Source organism: Ranitomeya variabilis, chromosome 7 (assembly GCF_051348905.1).
Source record: "Ranitomeya variabilis isolate aRanVar5 chromosome 7, aRanVar5.hap1, whole genome shotgun sequence".
Classification (NCBI taxonomy): Eukaryota; Metazoa; Chordata; class Amphibia; order Anura; family Dendrobatidae; genus Ranitomeya; species Ranitomeya variabilis.
Window position 1 is genome coordinate 206,206,150 of NC_135238.1, and position 26,760 is coordinate 206,232,909.

The 26,760-nt window shown below is 44.8% G+C and overlaps 2 protein-coding genes across 3 annotated transcripts in view; one reads left to right on the forward strand and one right to left on the reverse strand.

Moving 5' to 3' along the window:
• The window catches only part of CFAP210 (cilia and flagella associated protein 210), a 25,006-nt gene extending 12,267 nt beyond the window's left edge, over positions 1-12,739 (forward strand). For both annotated transcript variants that reach the window (XM_077272753.1, XM_077272752.1), the window contains exons 5-9: positions 196-352; positions 2,452-2,591; positions 3,948-4,140; positions 4,913-5,077; positions 12,281-12,739. In XM_077272753.1, the coding sequence (XP_077128868.1) occupies positions 196-352; positions 2,452-2,591; positions 3,948-4,140; positions 4,913-5,077; positions 12,281-12,643 (1,018 nt within the window). In that variant the 3' untranslated portion in view covers positions 12,644-12,739. The remainder of the gene's footprint in view (positions 1-195; positions 353-2,451; positions 2,592-3,947; positions 4,141-4,912; positions 5,078-12,280) is intronic.
• Positions 12,740-15,051: 2,312 nt separating this feature from the next.
• Positions 15,052-26,733, reverse strand: PPIG (peptidylprolyl isomerase G). Its single transcript, XM_077272759.1, has 13 exons — positions 26,595-26,733; positions 24,587-24,655; positions 23,588-23,662; positions 22,971-23,078; positions 22,845-22,889; positions 22,669-22,756; positions 21,781-21,810; positions 21,540-21,685; positions 20,303-20,489; positions 19,190-19,348; positions 18,824-18,890; positions 17,962-18,098; positions 15,052-17,217 (listed from the first exon to the last, which is right to left on the reverse strand). The coding sequence occupies exons 2-13, from the start codon at positions 24,645-24,647 to the stop codon at positions 16,062-16,064; spliced, it is 2,259 nt and encodes a 752-aa protein (XP_077128874.1). The 5' UTR covers positions 24,648-24,655; positions 26,595-26,733; the 3' UTR covers positions 15,052-16,061.
• Between the last annotated feature and the right edge of the window lie 27 nt (positions 26,734-26,760).

Genomic DNA, 26,760 nt, shown 5'->3' on the forward strand with positions numbered 1-26,760 from the left:
ACTAGGTGCAACTGTGCAGTTGTTTGGCGCCATAATACACCTTGTGGGTGAGCCCTTGTAATGTCGGCATCAACTATCTGAATCTAAAATCCACGGAATAGGCTGATCTGTGCTACATCTCATATCCATTGCATACAATCGGTGCACGTTGTTAGTATGTTTCTACATAAAGCGACTTATTATATTTGTCCCCAGGATGGAGGATCACAGACATGCTGCTGACTTAGAGAAACAAGCCAACGACCGAGAAAGTGCAGAGATTCAGAGACAGGCCCGGCTGTATGAGTGGGAGATGAATAAACTAGCCAAGCTGAAAGTGGAGGAGAAAAAAGAAATAATGAAGACTCATCAGGTTAGTGGGGAGAAATGTGTAGTTCCATCTACAAATCTCCAGCCCTAACATAGGAGGAAGCCATCCTTCTGATCGGTAACAAACCGTAAAGAGTCTACAAAGTTTCCCAAACGATTACATTGTAAATAGTTATGTACAATATCTATGGACATGTAAATATGTCACCTAAAAGATACATGTCACGCTATAAAAAGCTCAGTCTGTCACATAATTAAAAGTATTGTACCTGCATAGAAATCCCATTGACAGGCGAATCTGGTAGAAAAATATCCGACTTGTCCAAATGGATACATTTAAAGGCGTTGTACACTAATTAAAAAAATAGTGCTGCTCTTACATTCTGCCGTTAGCGTTCTCCTCCACTTCCGGCAGGTGAAGTCACATGATGGCTGCAGCCAAACAGTGGCTGACAATCAGCTACAGCAGTTGACATTCTGTCCAAACAGAAGCTGATCGGTGGCTTCCGATTGTCTGCAGCCGTTGCTTGATGCCCCCTGCTAGAAGAAGCAGCCAGGAGCTTAGTGGACAATGCAGGCAGAGGAGCGGCACTGGCTCGGTTACTGTCTATCGGCTATTTTTTAATTCTTAATGAATTATTATAAGCCCTCCTCCCATCAGAGTTTTTTTTCTACTTAATATATTGCAATCGTGTACTTACAATTGCTCATTTTGTCCTTTTACCCAGTTAATTGTTCTGTTTTCCATGAAGTCTATGACATCAAATGATTAAAAACTGACTAGCTGAATCCGTCTAAGGCCAGTCTCACACGTTCAGATAATTCCGATACCGGAGTTATCCGTGTCCGTGTGCTCACGTGGCACATCAGTGTGGCACACGTGCGGCAGCCGTGTGCCGCCTGAGGACCACACGGACTGTGCAGGAGAGACAGCGCTACAGTAAGCGCTGTCCCCAGCGTGTGGTGCTGAAGCCGGCATTCATCCCTTCTGTCCTGCTCGGCTGAAAGCAGCGCTAGCAGGAGAGAAGGGATGAAAGATCAAGTTGTTTTTTTTGTTTAAAATAAAGTTTGGGGTCACCTCCCGCGTCCTATCCCTCCCCACCCCCTGTGAGCCCGGCCACTTGCAGAGAAATACTCACCCAGCTCCCGCGATGCCTCCTCTCAGCGCCAGCAGCTTGTCCTATGTGAGCGGTCACGTGGTACCGCTCATTACAGTGATGAATATGCGGCTTCACCCCTATGGGAGGTAGAAACAGGAGGTCAATTTTCCCTGTATGAGTCATCACTGCAAAAGTCTCTGGCAGGGGGAGGAAGGACAGCTGGGTCAGGAGACGAAGAGGGGAATTTTAAATGCAGGGAAAGAGATTTCCTCTTTGTACATAGAGCAGAGAAAAAAGAAGAATTAACTGGGTAGAAAGGCAAAATGAGCAATTGTAAGTACCCAGTGCTATATAATATGATGACTGCAATATATTAAGAGGAGAATAACTTTGATGGGAGGAGGACAGCTTCTTTAAGCACCTTAATGTGGTTGAAAAATATTCCTTCAAAATAGAGACCGACATTAATTATAGTTTGAACAATTTCTACTCACATGACACTTTCCTCACATTATAGGCCTACCAACAGGTCAGATGAGTGTAAGGGCTCGCTCCCACTTACGATGTAATCGGACTAGTGTAATCAGATAAAAACATCGGATTGCACTCGCCCCAATGTTTCTCTATGGGGCAGCTCACATCTGTGACTATTTTCTCATGAGAGTATCGGATCGTGCCCAGCCATATAAGTCTATGGGTGCATGTGAAACATCGTACTGCACTCAGATATCACCCGAGTGCAGTATGATTCCCGCTGTCGCCGGCAGCAGAGGGGATGGAGGTATTTCTCCGTCTCCTCCGCACCTGTCATGTGAGAGGATCGGAGCACTGACACTCGGCTCCCGGTCGCAGCAGAACAAGAGGCGAGTGTCATTAGCTTATCGCATCCCATGCTCTCACATGAGAGAAGCATCAGATGCCATACGCTGATGGGACCCCGGCCTAAACCTGGTAGTGGGAACCATGATAAATCAGTGTATCGTCTCTGCATGGAAGAAAATACATCCTGAATCTAATGTATGGACACGATCAATATTCGTAGGCACATATTGCTGACAGAGACCTCCTGCGAGAACTTGAGAAACAGATGGATGAAGAGAACGATGACCTGACAAGACGCTATGTTCTGGCAAAGAGAAAAATGGCTAATCTGAAAAAGGAGAGAGAAGAGGAATTACATAGGTGAGAACATTTACATCATGAGTTATTAGTGCCGCCACTGATCAGCTGGTTTCCGCTTTGGTAGCAGCGGATGGATGGAGCTCAGCTGCGCAGCTTCGTTCATTGTGTAGCGGCTGCTGCCAGGTGCTGCAGATCAGCCTATATTATAATGGGTTGTCTAGGACTATTTTTTTTTTACTATGGGCCTAAAAACTAACAGGCAGGTATTTGCTAAGAGGCAGCTACCTAGTGATGGCTCAGAGCTTTCATCGACCGCTCCTGCCGACAATTTAGCTACTCCATGTCAGCAGATCAGCCCTTCTTCTTCCCTGCTGCTCTTTCGAAGGGACACCGTCGACTCAGGCAGTTCGGAACCGGCTGTCAATCATCATGACGTCGACAGTCATGCCCCGTCAACAGAGCAAAGCAGAAGAGCCGACTTCGCTCTGTCGACGTGACAGAAGACGCTGAGTAACCAGTTTATGACCGGCCTGTTTCAGCTGAGATCAGTGCTGAGCACACCTAGGAGGTAGAGAGCAGCTACTTGCCTGTTAGTTCTTAGGCCAATAGTACAAAAAATGAAATAGTCCTGGATATTCCCTTTAGGGCTTGTTTCCATTTGCGAGAAACACGTCCGTGTCTCGCATGTGGAAACCAAGCTCTGGAGCCGGCACTCCGGAGCGGAGTGTGCAGCTCCATGTGTTGCTATGCAGCTGCACGCTCCGCTCCGGAGTGCTGGCTCCAGAGCTTGGTTTTCACATGCGAGACACGGACGTATATCTCGCAAGTGGAAACAAGCCCTTTAAGAGAATAAGGCGGTACAAAACATGCAAAGGCGAAGTGGGTGGAAATGGCAAGTAAAAATAACAAAGGCCATATTAATTCCAGGATAGGGACCCTGCACCCCACAAAACGCAGTTCACTGTAGAATTGTCAAAGATAATCCTCGATGAAGCAATGGCGAAACACTCATGGGATAGGACAATAAAAGCAGCCATACTTCCGGACTGTAACCCTCGTCGCTCCACTGGAGGTCGCTTCCGTGTTCACTGGTAGGACAGGATGCCATCGGATAGGACTTAGCATAGTTTTGCCTATTAGTTTATCATATGCCTTGCCTTTTCGACATGTTTTGGGTCAAGTAGGACAACCCTTGCCAAGAGCCTTTGTAATGGTCTGACTTATATCAGCAATTCTGAACAGACCATTGCCAAAACACAGGCTCCTGTAAATGTATTCTTCTCCAGCTGCGTTATTAGCAGATTGGCCGTAGGGGAAGAGTTTCTTAAAACATCATACTTCTGATTATGAAAGCATGCATGCCATACCTGTATGTAGGAAGACGTGACATTGAATTTGCACCTTAACATGGAATAGGAAAACAGTGGAACGCAGGGATAAAATCACAGAACTGCTGGCTGCACAAATGAAGCAGAAGCTCGATGATGAAGAAGAGCGTCTAACTAGAGCGCTGGATGAAATGGAAGCGAAGATCAAAAAGGAAAGTGAGGAAAAAGAAGAAAAGAGAAAAGCAGATCTGAAAGAGATTGCAGAGCACAGAATGGCCATGGTGAGTAGCGGATTCCTGTGCCCATTATTACACTAAAAATCATCTATGGCTCCTTATGGCGCTTGGGTATTCTACATACTCTTGGGTGCCATATTTTCCCACATCTCAGGTCTTCTGACATGTGCTTGTTCCCATTCTGCTAAGGTAACAAGCAAATAACTGCTGACCAGGGCGACTAGTATTTGGGCCGATGCACTCGTTCACCCATGTAGGATTCACTATTATGGCTCATGGACACGGCCATATTGTAGGTAACTGTAAACTGGGCACATAGAGGGGCAGGAGGGTTTTTTGTAACAGAGGATAGAAAGTTGGAAATGATGGCAGAGGTAATGACTGAATCCTTTAGTCACTCATACGAACACCCCGATTTTTGACAGTTCTGCTGCGCCAAGTTTAGATCAGCGTAAGGTTACAAGCGTTAATAAGGCCAAGTTAAATTCAGGGGAACCATTGGGGGGTCTAGGTGTTGTGGGGGTTATTTGGAAGCCGAAATGCAGTCATATAGTAGTCGTAAGCTTATATGAGGCTGCTGAATTCGGGCCAGACCCGTGGACAGTCCGTTCATAGACCGTGGCACGTCCCCTCTGTGCAGCCTGGGATTAGTAGACAGGTATGACCGTACTGGTGGAATAAGACAGGCCACCCCGTCCTTTTGGGGCAAAAATCTCCTGCTTTAGTTGGAGTCGTACACAGCCTGGCGGAGGAGTTTACAGCAATATCGCTGTTAAAAATCAGTTATATCTATATATTGTGTATTTCTATCTATCAGAGGAAGAAGAAAGAGGAAGAAGAAAAGGGAGAGAAGCTAAAAGGAATCCAGGCTCTTTACGAAATAAAAGAAGCCGATAACTTCTTTGTCGCACAGCAAAGGGAGAAAATGAAGAGAGTCGAAGATGAATATAAAAAAGTCCAAAACCTGCAGATCCAGCAGATGGTGAGAGTTCAGAGCCAAGAGCCAGGCTTTAGAAATACGGGTTTGCATAATGTTTGCGTAATAGTCCGTCACACCCTTGGTTGGTGGGGTGCATTGATGATCCGATGGCGACAGAGCCTTTCAGATTAGTCTGCTACATTGGATTTTTTCAGTTTTCCCAGCCATAAATGTGGCAGCACAGGCATATGTCACCAGCCTTACAGCTATGGTGCTTGTGTGTGGGCATCTTTACACAAGCTGTGGGTCTTCACTCCCAGATCATTGACTTTTTTTAGGATAAAATCACATTCTGCAGACTTTGTTGCAGAATTTTGATCCATATTACTAGAAAACCTTTTTTTTCACATAATTTGGTGAGTTGCAAACACCCAATTTTAATACGTTTGGACCATGTGTCGGTCTTTACGCTCATCTGTTTTTCTTGTATGCAAAACAAAAATACCCACCATTCTCCAACCCATTAAATAGTAAAAAACACACGGCACTACAGTGCCATAAGGATTGGAGCCGTGTGCCGTCCTTTTTTTTTTTTCGTGGACACATTTGAAAAGGACAGCAAGTTTGATCCATAACTCGGATCGAGAACCGACATGTCTCCATGGATTTATTTATTTTGCGGTCACTTTGTCCACAAAAATCATGGAGATTTCAACAGTCCCATAGACTATAATGGGAGTGTGTTGCATCATTGAAAACATGGCTAGAACACACGTGAAAAAGTCATAGTTACTCACCGATAACGGTGTTTCTCAGAGCCCGTGACAGCACACCAGAGAGAGGGGATCCGCCCTTCAGGGACAGGAAACCTACAGGATAAAAGGGCGGTACCTCTCCCCTGCATCAGTTTTGTTTACAGAGCATCGGAGGACCTCCAGGTTAGTGACAACAACAAAAAATATACAATTTTATCATATTGCTTAAAGGGAACCTGTCACCTGAATTTGGCGGGACCAGTTTTGGGTCATATGGGCGGGGTTTTCGGGTGTTTGATTCATTCTTTCTTTACCCGCTGGCTGCATGCTGGCCGCAATATTGGAGTGAAGTTCATTCTCTGTCCTCCATAGTACATGCCTGCACAAGGCAATCTTGCCTTATGCAGGCGTGTACTTCGGTGGACAGAGAATGAACTTCAATCCAATATTGCGGCCAGCATGCAGCCAGCGGGTAAAGAAAGGGTGAATCAAACACCCGAAAACCCCGCCCATATGACCCAAAACTGGTCCCGCCAAATTCAGGTGACAGGTTCCCTTTAAGAAGTAAACACCGTGTCTATATGAAAAGGCACTTCACACAAAATAATGTGCTCACCGCACACGTGATGAGGGGGGGAAATAAGTAGGTGCTGTCATGGGCTCTGAGAAACACCGTTATCGGTGAGTAACTATGACTTTCTCAGTCGCCCATGACAGCACACCAGAGAGAATTGCTGAGATATATTGGTTAGGGAGGGACCACAGCCTGCAGAACCCTTCTTCCGAAGGTCAGGTCAGATGAAGAGGCTAGGTCTAAACGATAGTGTCTGAAAAAGGTTGAAGGTAATGACCAGGTGGCCACCTTACAGATTTGATCTAATGGTACCTCTGACCTTTCGGCCCAGGAGGTCGCCATAGCTCTTGTAGAGTGGGCCTTCAGTCCCTGTGGAACGGCGTTCCCGGTGGATGAGTAGGCCAAGGCTATTGCGTCTGTCACCCATCGAGCAATAGTGCCCTTAGAAGCTTTAAGTCCTTTCCTAGGTCCCTGGAAGCAGATAGAGACCCTTCCTTCCTACACTGTTGGGTGGATTTAATATATTGGATTAGACACCTTCTCACATCTAGTGTGTGGAATTTTTCTTCTTTCCTATTTTTAGGGTCTGGACAGAAGGAAGGAAGGATTATTTCCTGAGACCTATGAAATGTGGATGCTACTTTGGGTAGATAGGCAGGGTCTGTCTTTAGTACAACCTTATCATCCAGGATTTGTGTAAAGGGAGGGTTTGCGGACAGGGCTTGGAGATCACTTATTCTACGGGCCGATGTCAGGGCTATTAGGAGGGCAGTTTTAAGTGATAGAATCCTAAGAGGTATTGACTCTACAGGCTCAAACGGGGGTTCTGTCAGGGCTGACAAGACTAAGTTCAAGTCCCAAGTTGGTAATTTTTGTACTGTTACAGGTTTAGACCTTGCGGCTGCTCTGATAAACCGTATCACCCAAGGGTTTGCTGCTATGTTCTCACAGTACAGTGCTCCTAAGGCTGATATCTGTACTTTTAAGGTACTTATTGAAAGGCCCAAGTCTAACCCCTTTTGTAGAAATTCTAATATTTCAGTCACTGGAACCCCGTCTTGCAACCTGACCCCGGAGGAGGATAAAAATTTTTGCCAAGTTTTCCCATATATTTTTGTGGTCACAGGTTTTCTACTTTTCATTAGTGTAGAGACTAGTTTGTTAGAAAAACCTCTATCCCTCAATAGTGACCTCTCAAATTCCACGCTGTTAAGTGGAGATTCTCTGATTGGGGGTGGAACACCGGTCCCTGAGACAGAAGGTCCGGAAAATCCGGAAGGACCCAGGGATCGGTGATCGATAGCATCCTCAGCCAGGAGAACCAGGCCCTTTTGGGCCAGAAGGGGGCTATTAGGATAACCCTGGATTTGTCCTGCCTGATTTTCCGCAGAACTGCTGGAATGAGGATGATGGGAGGAAATGCGTACGCAAGAGTTTGTGTCCAGGGAATCGTAAATGCATCTACTGCCTGAGGATTCCCTCTGGGATCTAAGGAGCAAAAGGTTTTCACCTTCCTGTTGTGCATATTTGGAAAGAGGTCTATTACAGGGATGCCCCATAAGTCTGTGATCTTGTTGAATATCCCCTGATTCAAGGACCATTCTCCTTGTTTTAGTTGGGTACGACTTAGGAAGTCGGCTTCCTGGTTCTCTACCCCTTTTATATGTAGGGCTGATAGGGATAGAAAATTGTTCTGTACTAGGCTGAGAATTTCTGAGGTAGTTTCCATTAATGTTTGAGACCTGGTCCCCCCCTGGTGGTTCAAGTAAGCTACAACTACTTTGTTGTCCGAAAAAATTCAGACATGATGCCCTTGTAATTCTCTTAGGAAAAAAAGTAGTGCATGATTCACCGCTCTCAGCTCTTTTTGGTTTGAGGAAGTCCCGAGTTCCCGACTTGCCCATACCCCCTGAGCGACTTTGTTGTTCAGATGAGCCCCCCACCCTGTGGGACTTGCATCTGTTGTTAGTATCTGAGGGCCCTCTATCACCCATGGAATCCCTTTTGATAGGTTGGTGGGATTTAACCACCAGGTTAGGGAATGAATAACGGGCGAACTTAGAGTCATGCGACCCTCTAATCGACCCCTTAGTAAACTCTGGTTTTTTAAAATGTCCCACTGGAGGGGTCTCGTGTGGAGCTGCGCCCACTGAACTGCTGGAAGGCAAGCAGAGAGGGACCCCAGTAACGACATCGCCTTCCTCAGAGACATGGATGGTTTTGAACAAGCTTCTGACACTAGATGTAATATCTTTTGTCTTTTCTGAATTGGGAGGCGACATTCTTGGGAACTGGAGTCCAGAGTGAGACCCAAAAATTCCTGGACCCTGGTTGGTTCCAGTTTTGACTTTTGAAGGTTCACCAGCCAGCCTAGTTTTTTCAAAATGTCTATCACTCTTTGGCATTGCTGACTGCAGAGTTGGGCCGAGCTGCTGACAATCAAAAAGTCGTCCAAATATGGAACGATTAAGATGTCCTCTTCCCTTAGATGTGCCATCATCTCTGCTACCAATTTGGTGAAGATGCGAGGCGCAATTGATATGCCGAAGGGAAGGGCTCTGTATTGATATTCCCTTATCTGCCCCTTTATGACCACTGCCACTCTGAGGAATTTTTGAGAATCCTTGTGGATGGGGACGTGATAATACGCGTCGCTGAGATCTAGAACAACCATAAAACAGTTCGGAAACAGGTTTTTTATTGTCGACTTTATTGATTCCATTTTGAATCGTTTGTTCTTTACGTAAGTGTTTAATTTCCGTAAGTTTATTATGGTCCGGAAAGACCCGTCTGGTTTGGGAACCAGGAATAATGGGGAGTAGAAACCCTTCTTTCTCTCCAGAGGGGGAACTTCCAGGATGACATTTTTGTCCAATAATTTTAGGATTTCGAGTTCTAGAGCTTCTTGTTGTTGGGTAGAAGACCTCAGTGGAGTTACTACATAGTGTCGGGGGGGTAGGGAAAAAAATTCTATTTGAAGCCCTGCGTTTATCAGATTTAGTATCCAGGGGCTGGTAGTAATTTTTTCCCAGGCTGGGAGGAATTGAGACAACCTCCCTCCCACCCTGGGGGAGACGTCACTTAGGGGGGGTTTCTTATCGCGTGGGGAATTACCGAAGAGGAACCCTCTTTCTCTTCTTTTCCCATCGTCCCAGCGGTTTTGTTCTCTTGGCGGTCTTCTCCTGAAAAATGTCCTACTCCGAAAGGGCCGCTTATTAAACGTTGGAGTCAGGTTGGGGAACCCCTTCTTTTTATCACCTGCTTTTTGCAGGATATCGTCTAGAGTCTCTCCAAAGAGAAACTTGCCCTCACACGGGATAGAACACAGTTTGTGTTTAGTTTGTAAATCTCCTGGCCAGCTTTTTAGCCACAGGGTTCTGCGTGCAGCATTCGAGAGGGCTGCAGATTTTGACGTTAATTTGATTGAGTCGGCAGACGAATCAGCTAGAAATGCCGCGGCACCTCTAATCATAGGAATAGAGTCTAACACTTTATTTCTGGGTACCCCATCCCTCAGCTGTTTCTCTAAGTTGTCAATCCAGATCATAAGGGAGCGTGACGTACAAGCCGCTGCTATGGCCGGTCTCAAGCATCCTCCTGCCGACTCCCAGGCACCTTTAAGAAAGGTGTCGGCTCTCTTGTCAAGAGGATCTTTTAGGGTTCCCATATCTTCAAATGGTAACGCGTATCTTTTTGAGGCTTTAGCTACCGCCACGTCGAGTTTGGGAGCCTTATCCCATGAAGTGGAAGATTCCTCTTCAAAGGGATATTTTCTTTTAATAGAGGGAACTGATGCATTTTTCCTCTCTGGTTTTTCCCACTCTTTTTTGATTAATGTTTGTATATTTTCATTTAGGGGAAAAACTTTCCGCTTTTTCTGGCATAGTCCTCCGAACATGACATCCTGAACTGTTTTGTCAGGACGAGGGTCCAATACCCCCATTGTCGACCTCACCGCTTTAACAAGGCCGTCAACCTCATCTAAGGGAAAACAATGACGACCTCCTCTTTCGTCATCTGAGGAAGAGAAGGAGGAGTTCTGTGTATCTGAGTTTACAATATCAGAGCTGGAGGAATCAGAATTCCTACAAGGACTAGGTTTTCCCCTGACTTTCCTTTCTCCTTTAAGGGTTTTAAACACAGATTCTACCTCTGTTTTAATTACGGACCGTAACTCAGAGGCAAAGTTTGGAGTCTCCTCGCAGAGGACTTGACCAATACACGAATCACATAACTTTTTATCCCAAGATTGCGGTAATTCTTTATCGCACAATGGGCAGGTTCTGTGCTTTGTTTTTGCCGTTCTCTTCCTTGCCTAGGATAAAGGAGAAGAGTGACCCCAATTACAAAAAAATGAGCTTTTACGAAGATCACTCACCAATCAGACGCAGCCACAGGTACCGGTTCTGGAGGAGGGGTAGGATCTTGAAGAGAAAGATCCGTGGATGGTAGCTGATTCACCACGCTGGAAGTCTTGCTACGTTGCGTGGAATGGCTACCAGACCGAGAACTCCGGGTGCCCGCAGAGGTTCGCTTCTTTTGCGCGTCCGGTTTCGGTCGTTGATGGTGGCGCTGCTGCTGCTGCGGCGGTGGCTGGAGCTGCTGATCGCTGTCTTCCATGGCTATATTACCCTGGGACGGCATGCAGCAAGGAGCTCCTATGTGCACCATCTTTTAAGCAGAGCGCTCATTATTAACCCCTCCCTGTGGCTGCATCGATGAGGAAGCGTTCACCTTTTTTTTTTTTTTTCAAAAAATGCTACTGCGCATGCGCGCGCAGTCAGGGACCCGGAAATGAAGTAATCCGGTTCCGGGGCAGCGCCATCTTGTACACCTTGGTTACAGCGCTGCCCCCGAACCGGAAGTCGTCCTATCACCTCCGGTGCGGCGCCATCTTGGAGACGCCAGCGCCCTGAGTGCGGCCGAATGCCGGGAGCCCCAACACCTATCCGGAGTGGCGGCTGCGCTTCCCCCCGCTCACGCTGAGGACCCGTCGGTCGTAGCCGTGGCGGCTTCGGACACCGCACCAGCCGTGGCAGGGGCCTCCCCGCTGCCAGGACTCGGACTGGCCGGCTCCGGATTTCCAGGCTTCTTCACGGTTCTTCTCAGGTACCGTCCAGAAGGTTCCCCGTCAGGGACAGGAAACCAAAACTGATGCAGGGGAGAGGTACCGCCCTTTTATCCTGTAGGTTTCCTGTCCCTGAAGGGCGGATCCCCTCTCTCTGGTGTGCTGTCACGGGCGACTGAGAAATGGAGGCCTGAAGGAGTCTTTATTAGAAATTTTCAACTTTTTTTTTTTTTTTCTTACATACCCTGCCATGCAAAAATAAAATTCCTCTTCCCCCAATGGTGTCCAGGCTTTACAAAATGTTTGAGGATACCTATAGAAAAAAAAAGTAACATACATAATTACAAAATGACTGTTCAAACCAACCACAGGCGCGCTTTACCTTCCTACGTATCTCCAACCTACTCTTCCTTGACAGCTCTACATTTACAGAACAAGAGATGGAAAATAAGTACATGTGTAGGTGCACTAAACTATTTGGCCAAGTCAGGGGTGCACAGAGAGCTTGTGCTTGGTTTGAGCAGTCATTTTGTACTGACATCTCTTTTTAAAGGGACTGTCAGCACATAATGACTGTTCAAACCAAGCACAGGTGCTCGGTGCTTCATGGCATGGCCAATCATTTTACATACACCTTCCCACCTGCTTGTTTTCCATCTATCTCTACCCTTCTCTGGCTCTAGGAAGTCAGAGCCGTCAATCAAAGATGACGGGGGAAGAGATAGATGGAAAACAAGTAGGTGGCAAGGTGTATAAAAAGGACTGGCCCCGTCATGGAGCACCGAGCCCCTGTGCTTGGTTTGAGCAGTCATTTTGTACTGACAGTCCCTTTAAATCTATGGTTCATTCTGTAATATCTTTTTTATCAGGCTGAAAAGAAGATGGTGGCAGAAGCAGAAAGAGAAGCAGCATTTGAGTATGCCGGGAAGAACGAAGCACTGATAACCAAGGAAGAGGAGATGTTTCAGCAGTACGCCAAACGGGTGATTGATTCCGTCACCAAAGCCGGAGGAAATCCACTGGCATTGAAGAAAGCCGCACACACCGGCACCGGAGGAGGACATGGCCCGGTGTACTCCAACAGGGGAGGCATACGACCGAGCTACCAAGTGCAGGACACCAGCGGCGTTCAGTTACCGGCTTATCATAATGACACCACCCAGCAAATAAAGGAAATATACGATTCTGGGGATGTACAACAAGGGAAGAGGAGACTCGGCTTTACCTTTTGAAAAGGCATTATGCCCCAGTAGAAGCAGGGTGAATTCTAAAATCCTGACATCACTTTTTACCATTGTCCTTATAAATAAAGTATAATAAATCCTGAATTAGCTTAACTGAATTATTATTTTTTTAAAGAATATTACAAGGAATCCTGGGGATCAATGGTCCGCAAAGTGCGCTCAAAGCTGTTGTAATATTACAACATCCCCACATGTTCAACATGATCCTGGGAGTTGTAGTTTTCACAGTGAAGAGTTTAGATCATAATATACAAAAAAGAAATCTACACCGAAGTCTAGTAAGTAACGATTGGAATTGAAGGGGTTGCCACACCATGATAAAGTGCTAGTATAAAAAAAAGTAACTTTGCAATACACTCTTTATTAAAAATGTGGTCCGTTCTCAAGAATGGAAGGATTTTTAATTTTATAGGTTACTGCTTGTTGTCTAGGTTTCTGGCCACCTCTGCAGTTATCAGCAGCAGACAGTTTCTTAGGCAAGGTATGCAGCACTCCTTGCCTATCTGCCATGCAGATTGCAAGCAGTACTTTTAAGCTCGCCAGATCACTAGAACCTAGCATCTTCTATGCCCATGTTCCGTAGGAGCTGCAGAGGCCAAGCAACCTCGGCTGCAGAGGCCAAGCAACCTCGGCTGCAGAGGCCAAGCAACCTCGGCTGCAGAGGCCAAGCAACCTCGGCTGCAGAGGCCAAGCAACAGGATCTGTTGTAGCTAAACGAGGAACCTTTGTGAGAAGTAAATGGAATAAGGCTTGGTTTAGATAGTCTTATGGCACAGTATGGACTGACAAATCAATCTGCACATTGTGATTCATACAGGGACTTTTAAAACTCAGCTGTTTGAATCCGGCCAAAAACTGACTGAGTTAAAGGGATATTCCCATCTCATAGATCCCATTTCAATATGTAGTTGGTGTAATAATAATACTAGCAAGGACCTCCAATTAGAAATGTAGTATAGTTCTTCTAATTAGCCATGTAGCTTACCCCATGTGCACAGCATTGTATTAGCTTACATATCCATGGTTACGACCACTAACAACTCATTACATGAGTGATCGTCACCATGGATATCTAAGCTACTACAATGTCTTGCACATGGGTATGTGACATAGCAAATCAGAAGAACTATACTACATTTCTAATTGGAGGTATTTGCTAATATTATTACACCTACTACATATCGGGATAGGATCTGGGAGATGGCAATATCCCTTTTAAAGCTTTATGCTAAGCTGGGAGTAGTTGTCTAGATGTGGACTATCCTAGTTTCATGACTCCAGTATATGGGCATTATGAGAACAGCGTGTTTCCCAAGATACATAAAACAATATAACCTTCCAGTCCAGATGGGAACATTCTTATACGGTTAATCACTTACATCAGCCGATATTGGTACCATTTACCATGTCTAGGTAATTAACTATCAATCATAGCACTAAAAAAAATAAAATAAACCTTGCAGCTTTAAGCAATTGACTTGTTTTTTGGAAAATTAAGCAAAAAAAAAAATCTCACTAGTTTAGCAAATCAGAAAAACAGTTTGTGGTCTGCTATCATAGATGCAAAGTATAGCAAATTATACTGGCCTAATTTCTGCAAAGGAATCTCTGGGGTTGGTCGTGTGTAGCCACCAATGAGGCCACGTACACAACACTGCTTATTGCCACTGTCATACTGCAGCCACAGTATGGATTAGCATAGAGAGCCACTGTCGTACTGTGCTTTCCTGTACAGAAAAGGTATGAAGATGTATACTAGCCAGATGAAGGGCCATAAGACCACTTGTATGGCCTGCATCTAGTGAATGGAGACTTATGAGACATTGCAGCATTTGCCGGGAAAATATCCAGACATATACTTAAGGTACCTTCACACTAAGCGACTTTGCAGCGATGACGTCACCGCTGTGCTCTGCTTTACTGCCGGCGCTGACACATTCAGTGCAGGAAGCTCTGAGCAGCAGCGCGTAACCCTGTGGACGCCGGGGGACGTGACAGACATCAGAATGTGAGTATGTACTGTTTTTTTTTTTACTTTTACAATGGTAACCAGGGTAAATATCGGGTTACTAAGCGCGGCCCTGCTGATGTTTACCCAGGTTACCCGGGTGCTGCAGGGGGACTTCGGCATTGTTGAAGACAGTTTCAACGATGCCGAAGTCGTTCCCCTGATCGTTGGTCGCTGGAGAGAGCTGTCTGTGTGACAGCTCCCCAGCGACCACACAACCACTTACCAACGATCATGGCCAGGTCGTATCGCTGGTCGTGATCGTTGGTAAGTCGTTTAGTGTAATGGTACCTTTAGGGCTCAATACACAGATGCAGTGTGCGGTTAGGCTTACTGACAAGATACTTTTTGGATTATGGGGGAGGCAGGGGAAAAAAAAAAAAAAGACTGCAGGTCTCACCTTTAATGGTACCGGCTAATTCAGATTATGTACAGTAATAAAGAACACACATTACTGGATACAGAAAACAAAAAGATTTATACTTCACAAAAACATATCACCAGCAATTAAGAAAAAAGAAATAAAGATCGTAAAACAAAATTCATCAAAGTGAAGCTTTTTTTTTTTTTTTTTTTTTTTAGGGGGGAAATCTAAACCCAGGCGTGGCATGCCACATAAATTCATGAGCAATCAACTTCATTTTTTAGGGGTGAAAAACAGGGGAGCCCGTTTTATTCTCTGGTCTGCAATGATGACTGGGGCCTGGTCGCATCAGTAGTCCGTAGACCTGCAGGTAGGGAGAGGTCCGACGGCTACATATTACTGATGTGGCTGCAGGATCAGGGTTCTGAAAATCTTCAACTTTTAATATGTACCTATAAGGGGGGGATTGCAAGAATTGTTTTTGCAAAATCACTTGCAACAAACTTTTCCATATGAGTGCTAGTTGCATGGAAGTCCTGCTTTCTGCAGGGAAAAAAATACAAAATTAAAAACTACTCATGGGCAACTCCAAGCCATAATTCTGCAATAAGGAAACATTAGGTAGTTAATGCACGGTGCCGTCCTACTACTGTGACCGGTACTATAGGAGTACTGGTAATGAAGCATTGCCAAATAGGATCAGTTTAATCATAGAACATGCACTATTTTATATTCCCACAGAAAATATATACTTTTCTCTTTCAGCCGCCAAATTACCGAGGGAAAAAGCAGAACAAAAGAAGTAGAACAAAACTGAGAATCATCCTTGGTTGACACAGTTTTCCATCTAAAATTTTTTTTTTTTTTTTTTTTCAGGGCAGGCAGGGAAAGTTTACTAAAAACCTCATGAATACAAATGATCCAGACCAAGAAATATAAAAAAAAAAAAATGTAGAACTTAAAAGGTATGCTTTAAAAGAAAAAGAAAAAAAAAAAAAGCTGAATGTCCTCCAGGCCAACGGTAGATTTATATTTCATTTTTCACTTTTCTCTTCAATGCTTGTAGGACTTGATTGGTTATTTAATTTTGCTTCTTTTGTTTGGGGAGAACTCCTCTCACGACTGCGGGACTTTCTGCTCGTCTCCTTGTCATGTGAAGACCTTCTTTTCTCCTCGTCTCGGCTCCTTCGGTGGGATGAACGGTCTTCTTTGTGTGAACTGTGTGTATTGGAATCTGGACTTACATGATTTCGGCTCGTCCTCCGGACCCGCTTACTGTCCGGACTGCTGCTACGAGACTGCCTTCTCTTATGGCTTTCCCGCTCTGTGGTCTTTTTCTGAGAGCTACTGTCTTCCCTTCTGGAGGAATCTTTGCTTTTGCTCTGACTAACCTCCCTATCAGAAGATTTTGAGCCTCCCCTACTTCTGCTTCTTTTATCTCTGGACTTCTCTGGAGTTCCCTTTCGGTCTTTGGATCTTGAGCGGCCTCTTCTCCTGGTGTCTTTTTCCTTGCTTTTAGTGTGGTCTTCACTCCTCGTTCTGTCATTGTCCCTACTTCTTGAGCGAGCTCTTCTACCATCTTCTCTACTTTTGCTCCGCTCCTTGGTTTTACTACTAGATCTATGCTTCTTCTCAGATTCCCTCTCCTTGCTCTTGCCTTTTTCATGCCTCTCTTTGCTTTTCTGATGATCCTTGCTTTTAGCTCGCTCTTTGCTCCTGCCCCTTTCCTTACTTTTACTCCTGCCCCTTTCCTTACTTTTACTCCTCTCCCTCTCATTTTTTGACGTACTGTGCCTTGATCTCTCCTTACTCCTGTTCCTCTCTTTGTCTTTTTCCTTGTTACTTGAGTGCTTTTCTTTATCCTTTCCCCTCTCGTGCCTCCTTTCCTTACTTCTTGAACGGCTCCTGTCATCACGTCTGCTTTGCTTATCGTGTCGGCTATTTTTTACATTCTCTTTGCTTTCACTCCTCCTTTCTGACGTTCTTTTTCTCCGCGAGGTCTTGTCCTGTTTTTCTTCATTTTCTACATCCTTAGACTCTCTGTCCTTGCTGCTTGGCTTGCGGTCTTTGCTTCTCTTCCTGTGATCACTTTTTTTGTGCGGACTCTCAGAACCTTCTGGTTGACCGGACTCTTTCCTCTCTCTTCCACGAACAGGACTTTTCTGATCATCTTTGTCATTTAATTCACTTCTGTATATATATAAAAAAAAAAGAAAAAGCGCAATAAGTACCGTAAAGATAAGCTATTTCTACAGGGGGCATCCCAATGAACAGGAATCTGAAAATTTTGAAGTCTTTTCTAAAGCTTATAGCTCGGATGTCACACACCAAGAGTTGCAGAGTTGATGCAAAACGATTTGCAGGACCGGGGCCATCGGCCACATCAGTGATCGGTGGCTTCTAGATAGGAGCCACAAGTACCAACTCTTATTCAATGGCATTCTTGGCTTTTCTTTTGATTAACCAGCCAGGCGTGACTTGACATAGACATCACAACACAACGAAGATGTTGCATCAGGCAACAAGATCCAAGATGCGGTCAGATAGGAGGCAGTTCTCAGGGCTCCCGTCCAGCGGCTGAAGACCACTGATATGGCCAATGGACCATGTCCTGCAAATTGATTTTCACCAACTCTAATCATGGGTAACAGGAGATTTTCAGAACTTATTACAACTCATGCCTTGTCGAAACACAGCACCAATACGCTCTGCCTCTTAAGAAGATGCAAAGTTAAGTGTTGGCACCTCTACACAGTCTATACTTTCAAACAATGGTAATATTATTAGGTAGGTGGTGACAAAAAGGGGGCGCGTAGGGTTTGTGCACAGCTGGCATTATAGAATCTTGGTTGCCTTCTGCAAACCACGTGAGCTCAATGTCCAACTGCGGGACCAGACCAATCTGTAATGGCCACGTGTATCTGTACAACGTACTTGTCTCCCTTGATCCAGCGCTCTCCGCTCGAATATCTCATTCTCTGGGTTCTTTGCATTTCCTGTCTCCAGTGTGGAGGAGTCTCACTTCTCCTAAAACGATCTCTAGACCTAGACCTTGAAGGTGTACGGTAGCGCTAAAAATTAAATAGAACATGTTAGACCAAAATGTAAACTTTACATAATTGCTTTATTGATTGAGTGGTATAAAAAAAAGGCACAACAATTAAATAGGCAGAAAAGAAATATCCGCTGCGCTCCCAGGCAACATGTTTCAGACCAAAATTGTCCTTTGTCAAACCATGTAGGTCTGAAATACGTTGCCTGGGAGTGCAGCGGATATTTTTCTCCTGCCTATTTAATTTTTGTGCTGTTGTGTTCAACCATTTTTTGTGTCTTTTATACTACTGGATCAATAAAGCAATTCTTTTAAGAACATGCGAGCGCTGGCTATAATTTCGTCTGAAACTAATGTGCACCATGACCAACAAAAACGGCCCCATAAGGACGTCACTGACTATAATGGAGCCAATTAGGTTTCTGCTATTAAAAAAAACAAAAACAAACAATGGTTACAGACTGGGCTTATTCAGGTGGGAATTGATGAAAGCGGTACAGAAGCCTCCTACCGAAAAGTGTGGATCTAGCCTAAAACCCATTTGTAGGGAAAAAATAAAACAAAAAACAGCAGAAACCCCCTAAGAAGCCGACACGATACACCGATGTACATTTTCAGTGCAGACTGCATTAGGGAATTGCGGGACTGTAATGTGCGGAGTTTAGACATCTCCACAATCAACAACGAACATAAATACGGGAGAATTAGGTACAAATCAATTAGAGAGAAAAACGAAATGCGTACTCTTGGGCCTCTGCCCTTGATTTTCCTTCCAGACCTCGTCACTAAGAGTCTTCGCTGATAAAGTGAACTGTGAAGATGAAAACATAGAAATCGGAGCATTATAGAAATATTATAAGTAAAGTTTAACTAAACAGGCAAAATTCTAAACATGTATTGCAGTGCAAGGAAGCCAGGTCTGATCCACATGTTTTCATGGTAAATTACAACTATTATATTTTTTCTCTTTATTTTGCCAAGAGGTAAGTGGCACGATATGGTTCTGCCAAAAGACACCCCCCTGCACGAAATCGTAATAAAAGCACAGATGCTCAGACAATTAGCAAATTGGGTATTTATTGGGGGCAGGTAGACGAGTGAGGCGCATACCTTTCCCTCTCGCGTTCTCTGTTTACTCGTGCTTCCATCACCTCAGCTCTTTCAGGGCTTTTTCGCATCAAAAACTTGTTTTCGGGCACAGTGGGGATCTCTTCTGGACGGACGGTGGATGTCACCTGTAGTTCTTGATCTTCATTTTCACTCTCAGAACTGTAAAAAAAAAAGTCAAATCGTGTTAATCAGCAATACGAGGATAATGTCGAACAGCTGCAATATGTGAATTAAAGGTCCACAGAGTTTAGCCAAGGAGACATATGAAAATAAGAAAATTGTCACTTCCTTTTAGTTTGTTTTAACTCCATCTATGTTCCATCATTTCAAAAGGTTTTCCACTACTATGGTATATTGATGACAGATCTATAGGATAGGTTGCTAATATCAAATAGGTGCAGATCCGGGACCCCCATGGATCAGCAGTTATCAGGTATAAACAGGATACGGAGCAGAATAGCACCACATCTGAATAGGAGCTGATCTACAGTACTGTGCAGCAGCCACTAAATCACGTGATGGCGCTGCGGAGTTCCACTCCATACACTGCTAACATCCGGACACTGATGGATACAACTAATCAGCAGGGATGCGGTGTCATAAAAGTAGAAAAATCTTTTAAAGGGGTTGTCCAGGCTTGGGGCTCAAGTCTGCAGTCATTGTATGCGACTACAGATTTGTGAATCCTCACAGCGTAGTGTGCATAGTCAAGATTCTTTGGTGCTGGGGGCAAGTGGGCACGTGACCTCAAGTATGCGATTTGCATACATTTGGTTACATTATAACTAGACATGCACAGCCTGGTTCAAGTGAATTGAGCAAGGCCTGATACGTCCAGTCGGATGCAAATCACACTTGTATTCCAAGTGACTGCCATTCCCAGTGCCAAAGAATTCTAACAGTGCGCTTCGTGAGGATTCATAAGTCAGCAGTCACACAGAATGACTGCAAACTTAAGATCCAAGCTTGGACAACCCCTTTAAGTCTTAAAAAAGTCCCATGTGGCTGAGAAGCAACAGAGGGAACGGGATTCCTGGTGGGGTCTTAGCAGTAAATTTGTGCTATATGCATTTACATGCCCCGGCAGATCTCAATACACAAGCACTGAATTACCTCTTCTTAGTCTTCTTCCGTTTTTTCTTCTCCTTTTTTTGCTTCTTTGAATTTTTCTTATGTTTCTTCTTTTTCTTCTTGGATTTCTCCTCTTCACCAGAGTCAGAAGATGAATTAGAAGAGTCGGTGTCACTGGAGCCGTCGGTGTCGCTGGATGAAGACTTGTGTCTTTTTTTCTCTTTCTTCGCTAATGAAGTTGGAAGGTTAAAACATAAGATACTTGTTATTGTAGAACCCTTATTTTCATACAATATCTTCATTTACATAGTTAAATTGCTGTCATTTTACGCTTTTTGTCCTATCTGGACAACCTTTCCAAAAAGAAGAACCTGGTGTTGATCTGTCAGTAAATGTCACGGAAGACTTCTGGTGGCAATCCTGGGTCATAGTCCCAAGCGGACATAGAGTATATGGACAGCGGTTGTCATTCTGAGACCAGATCATTAAAGTGTCTATCCAGAGCTGATTGCTTCCCCACTGGGTAGTGACAGGTACTGCTAATATTGCATAAAAAGCCACTTTCTTTTCCTCCAAAAGGTCCCTGCTATTGACACCTGCATTGCACTAAAACAGAATCTTTACAGAATTTGATTGCAGCCACTTCTCTCTTGATCTCAACCATAATCTGCTCCCCCATCCTTTAATCAAACTGCAATTTGGAAAAATGGTGTATACATTAAAGGGTGTGATAACTTACTGATCGGCAGAGGTCTGACAACTGGGATCGGCACCAATTTGCAGAACCCCGACAGTACAACTTTATCCTAGCTACAAAATGGAAGTTGGGTATCTGATGACCACCACTTTATTCATTGTCTATTGGATTGGGTAGCCCTCAGCAGCCCCTATAGGCAATTAAAGTAGCGGTGGTCAGCACCAGTCTAACAAAGATAAAAGTTCCCCATTCTGCTAATGGGTTCAGATTCCAGCATTCGGACCCACTGATCAATAAGTTTTCACCTGTGGATAAGTGATGACTTGTTTTTACTGGGCAACCACTTTACTTGAAAAATAACACTTTTGGGCACTAATCCAATCCAAAAAGAGTTCCGTACTAACAATGCTTCTAGACAAGTAGTGTTGTATCCGATGGGCCAGTTTAGGATTTATTTTCTGCATGATCCTTATGAGAATCCGCACATAATGCAAAATTTATCACAGCGTCTTAAAATATCTGGGAACCAAACACTCCGCAGTGTGAATCCCGTTAATGCGGATAATAATTATACATTCTCACATTTTGACTTCTGAACATGGACGAGTTCTCCACAATTCTGGATCCTGACTTCCGTTGATGGCTTGCTGGAAGCATCTGTTTTCTGATTTTCAATCTCTCTTACCACATCCTGTCCAGATATTAATTGTCCAAAAACAACATGAAGACTGTAAAGAAAAAAAATAAATGACAGAAGTCAGTCGCCAAGTTTAGAGAGAAGACAACACACTGCGTAGTAGAAGCAAAATGCAAAACTAGTTACCCGTCCAGATGAGGAGTTGGCTTTGTTGTTCTGATAGGGAGGAGTATACGGAAAAGAGAAAGAAAAACAAACAATCAAGATAAATACAATCATGTGATATTAGAAAATATTTTTTTTTTAAATCGTTTTCATTAATTTGCAGATAACAAAAGTCCCATAACTGATTATTCTTTGCATAGTGTGTCCTGAGGATAGGGCTTTGGCCGCAGCTGCATCTACAGAAGTGATCTGGTATTACTTCATTGTAGAGGTTACCACATAATATAGGGTTATTAGAGATGAGTGATTCGATCTACAGGACCTTGGTCCAGCGGCCACATTATTTTGACAGGAGCGATGCAAACCGCATCCTATCTGCCGGCATCTTCTTCTGATTTGTGTGCGCCTGGTGTGACATCATTGCTGAGGCGTGATGTGAATATGATGTTGCGTTGGGCCTACTAATGAGAAGAAGCACTGGGGATCCTGGCAGGCAGGAGGAAGGTTGCAGGGATCCTGGCAGGTAGGATGAAGGTTGCAGGCATCCCCATCTAGTAGCCAAGGCCAACTCACGTGGCCACTAGACCAGGGTCCTGAAAATAGTTTTACTCATCTTCTCCAAAGGACATGACTTACCCATTATATAAGTGACTCTTTGCAACAATTATTTGCTCTGACTAACGAGGCACGTCCTAAGCCTGGAGGCCCATATGTAATGTGTAAATGCCCAAATAAGACAGACAGTCTGCCGATGTCCTACTGCCCATTAAAGGGTTTGTCCTCCAAAACTAGGAGGGGAGAACGGCCGATTATGCCAAGTCTGCACCAGGGCTGTGGAGTCGGAGGTTCGACTTGCCCAGTCCTGGTCTGCACATGCTTGCCGGTGGGGCATGATCAGTAACTACTTACATGAAAAACTGTGAACCATTAGTATCTTTGCCTCTATTGGCCATGGACAGCAAGAACTCCTTGGTGTGCTGAACGGTGAAGTTCTCGTCTGGAGGAAAAGTAAATTAGCAAGAAAAGTGTGAAAAGCAGCAACAGGTGACTGCAGGAGCAGACTACACAGGGGGTTTCTTACATACCTTCAAAAAAGCCTCCATATATAGACTCTCCGCCTCGTCCATTGCCTGAAGGGAAAAATTGTGCTCAGCATAATGAAAAGTTTAAACAGGACCCCAATAAATGGGGAAAAGTTTAGAGAAGTCTACCTTCAGTAAAGTCTCCCCCCTGGATCATGAAATCCTTCACCACTCTGTGAAACAAGCAGCTTTTGTAGTACAGCGGCTTCTGGGTGGTTTTCCCAATGCCCTTTTCACCTAGGAAAGAGTTGAAGACACGGATTTAACATAAAATCCCGGCATTTTAAATGTTTTGACTGTAGGACAATGTAGGAAAGATGTCTACGGCGTATTTTACCCTTCAGGTACAGCAAGATTAAAACACTCAACGTCTCAGGAGTCGCCATAAACGTCCGATAGGTGCGGGTTCCTTGAGAATGGGGTTCCCAATCTCGTGGCCATTGTAATTACAGTGGTGGCCGCATAGTCAAGGTTCCTTCTAAAGACTTCTGTGGAAGTTTGGATAATAGTCTGCTCCTGCCATAAATGCCTGAGATAGGAATACTCCCTTTATGAGACGGGTCCACAGCGACGTACAGTCAGCCATGGGTCACGGTAAAACTCCGACATACTACTTTGGTCTCGTCCTCAGAAGTTGTTGATGAAGAGTGAAGAGGAATACAGTTTTAGGGAAACATTGGGATTACAGTAATGCAGCTCAGCAGTGGATCCCGAGCCCTTTCTTACACAAAGATGCATCCACTCACCTGTGCAAAGACATCGGAAATTTTCACACGTTTTTGGACAGACGTCTGTAAACAGTTCGAAGATGACTCTTCCAGCTGTGAGGGAAGACAGAGGAGCAGTCAGTAATGTTATACATGGTCACTCATACCAATAGGCAGTATCGTTCCTCATTCACACAGGACAAGCCCCCATTCACCTCTCAGGCAGACCTCCGTGGAAAGTGAAGTCCAAGCAAGTAACTGAGGCAAGGGGCGGCCGAACGTACGCCCTCATGGCTCTTCTGAAAGCCTCACCCAACGCCAGTGCTGATACAGCCAAGTTGTCTCTTATATATGCCTGCCTTAGAGGGGTTTTCCATGCAACACAGGAAAGGAGAGCAATGTATGACCGATGGGAGTCCAAACACTGGGACTACCACCGATCACAACAGGGGCCCAGTGTCTCTCATTATGCGGGTGTGACCACCACTACAATTGCTGTCAATAACTAAAGCGGTCACTGGAATTGGCCACGACAGTAATCTGCGACAGCTGGAAGGAAGCCCCAAGAACCGCCTGTTGCATCCCAATATCTGCGCCTCTTTTTTTTATTGGTTGGAGCCTGGCGTCACAGGTAAGAGGCGGCTCTTAGATTACTGACCAGGCCGAATGAATCGATGGGCCCCATCTCTAGTGGTCACACATTCGTACCTTTGAATTCCGCATTGCTCAGACATGCGCACCGCTACTCAGACGAGCCATCTTTGTGCTACAATGATGACCAGTCTTCAGGGTGGCAGCCATGTAATACCCTGCGACTCCCTCTCTACCAGGGATATTGGAACCAGGACAGTAGACCACCCCAAACACCACATATCATAAGAGGTCATCTCCGAGACCATCCTTGTCTAACAAATATCCTCAGAGACGTACTGGATGCCAAACACGGCTTTACCTAGGCTGGTCAAGAAAGATTACCCAACAGGAACCATCATTATAAAAGACTTGTAGTTCTTGAATAATAAAGGAGAAGGCACTTACCTGGTACATTGTTGATTGTTATATCAAAAAAACAACGAGGACGCTGCACTTTGACCCCCATGATCTCCACTTGAAAGACAAAAAAAAAAAAAAAAAAAAAAAAGATATTGGATGTGAAGATTTCTCATTATTTTATATAAGGTACTAAAGTATGTATTACACATATCTACTATTCCCAGAATAACCATTACATCAGGTCTTATGGATGTAATCACAGCTCTGATGTAGCAGCCGCTGGAAAATACTGCAGAACAGCTTGCATGCAGGAGTGTATGGGCTGATCTGCAGTACTTAGCGGCCGCTACACATTTTGGAAGCACTTTACTATTGATGACTTCTCCTTCGGATAGGCCATTAATATTATTAGTAGGGACCTGACTCCAGGCACCATTATGCTTCATTGTTTACCTGGGAAGGTGCCACACCTGGTATTGCAGCTGGTCATTCTGTTGAACAGGACTGTGCTGCAGTACCAGATCAAGCCACAACTAAGTATATGGAGCTGTGGCTTTAAACAATGAAAAACATACCTAGCCCCTTTTATTTGTAGTTTGGTGGGGGTCCTGGGAGTCATAACCTGGCAGCTATGATTTTGAAAGCCTTTCCTAAGGATAGACGGGTAGTGTGGAGAGCACTCTTGCTGAGATCCGAGGTGCTGGTGAATGGGATCGCAATCCCCGTAATTGAACATTACTCTATCACCGCACTCTTGATAGATGCTTGTAAAGACTTTATTATACAGGTGTTGATGCAGCAATAACACAATTCATGAATAAGGAATTGGTGCAGAGTGACAGAAAATGGTGTGGAGACAAGAACATAACGTTTCGCCCCTCTTAGGGTCTTATTCATATAGTCGCTGTTGGCAAAGTTCACCGAATTATGTAAAGGATATCCTGCTCGCAGAAAGACACCGGGGTCCTGGCAGGTCCGGCAGCTGCACCTAAGGATAGTTCATCAATATTATTTTTATTAAATCCATGGATTTGGGGCTAAAATTCATTTTTTTGCCATTGGTTACACTTTAGTTGTTTTTTTTTGTATAGAATTTTTCCCTTTGTAAACTCTGCGTTGCACTATATATTGCTGGCTGCAGAATGAGCTAACTGAGAGTCAGTCAGTGATTCTGTAACTGTTTTGAGGTCCTCTCAGATGATTTGTGACCCACACTGAATGTGCGGGGAAACAAACAGCTCGGAAAAGACAAAACTTTTTTAATGCAACCCAATCGCAAACAGAATTTTTAGTCCCGAATCCATGCACGCAAGAGAAAAAAAAATAAAAAATCGCCCCAATGTTGGACACCCCCTTTAGGGCCCTAGAAGACCCCCTTAAATCACTGGACAAGACCAGAGATAAGTGGTGCCACTAGACAGCCCCCCCATCTTCTTTTACAGGTATGTTCAGGGGCGGAGAGCTGTGAATGAGGGAACCTTAGCAGGTTACTAAGTTATGCCTTAAAGGGGATGTCCACTCGGGTTGGAAAGGTCGATCAGCGGAGGTCCGACAACCAACCCTGCCAAAGATAGCTGCTATCAGTGCCAAAGACAGATTGCATTCCCATCCTTATAAATGACAAGCCGTCCTCTGACTACCGCACTTCTCATCTAGTTTCCTGCAGGGAAGTAGTCAGAAAGTTCATTCCCTGCTGCAATAATTGGCTGATTTTCATCTCTGTGGCTCTAAACATCACAAAAACTACAAGTCCCAGCATGCCTTGCCTGCTCTGCAGCATACCTAGGGATGCCAGTCCGGAGCTGTAAATACTAATAGCTAGGAATGCATGCTGGGACGTGTAGTTCTACTAATCTGCGCCAATGAATTAAAGGTTTCTTGAAATTAGCGCTGATTAGCCATGACTTGTGTCCCTGGTGCATTCTGGGATTTGTAGTTCTGCAGTAAAGTGTTAGTTATGGACCTTCTACCCCCAGCAGGACTGATATACGCGGCTTATGCGCGGCCACAACCAGGAGGAAGCGACGTGTGCATGCATTAAATACGTCCTCACCTCAGGCCGGACGGCGGACAGACACCGTGCGAGCTGCAAAGACGAGGTTCAGCCAGTCCTCCCCGCAGCCTGAGGCAGGTGAGGGGCTCACGGAAGCAGAAGTGTGCGGGAACACAGCGAAGACTGCACCATCCGGCCCGGGTCCGCCTCCCGAGTCCTGAGCACT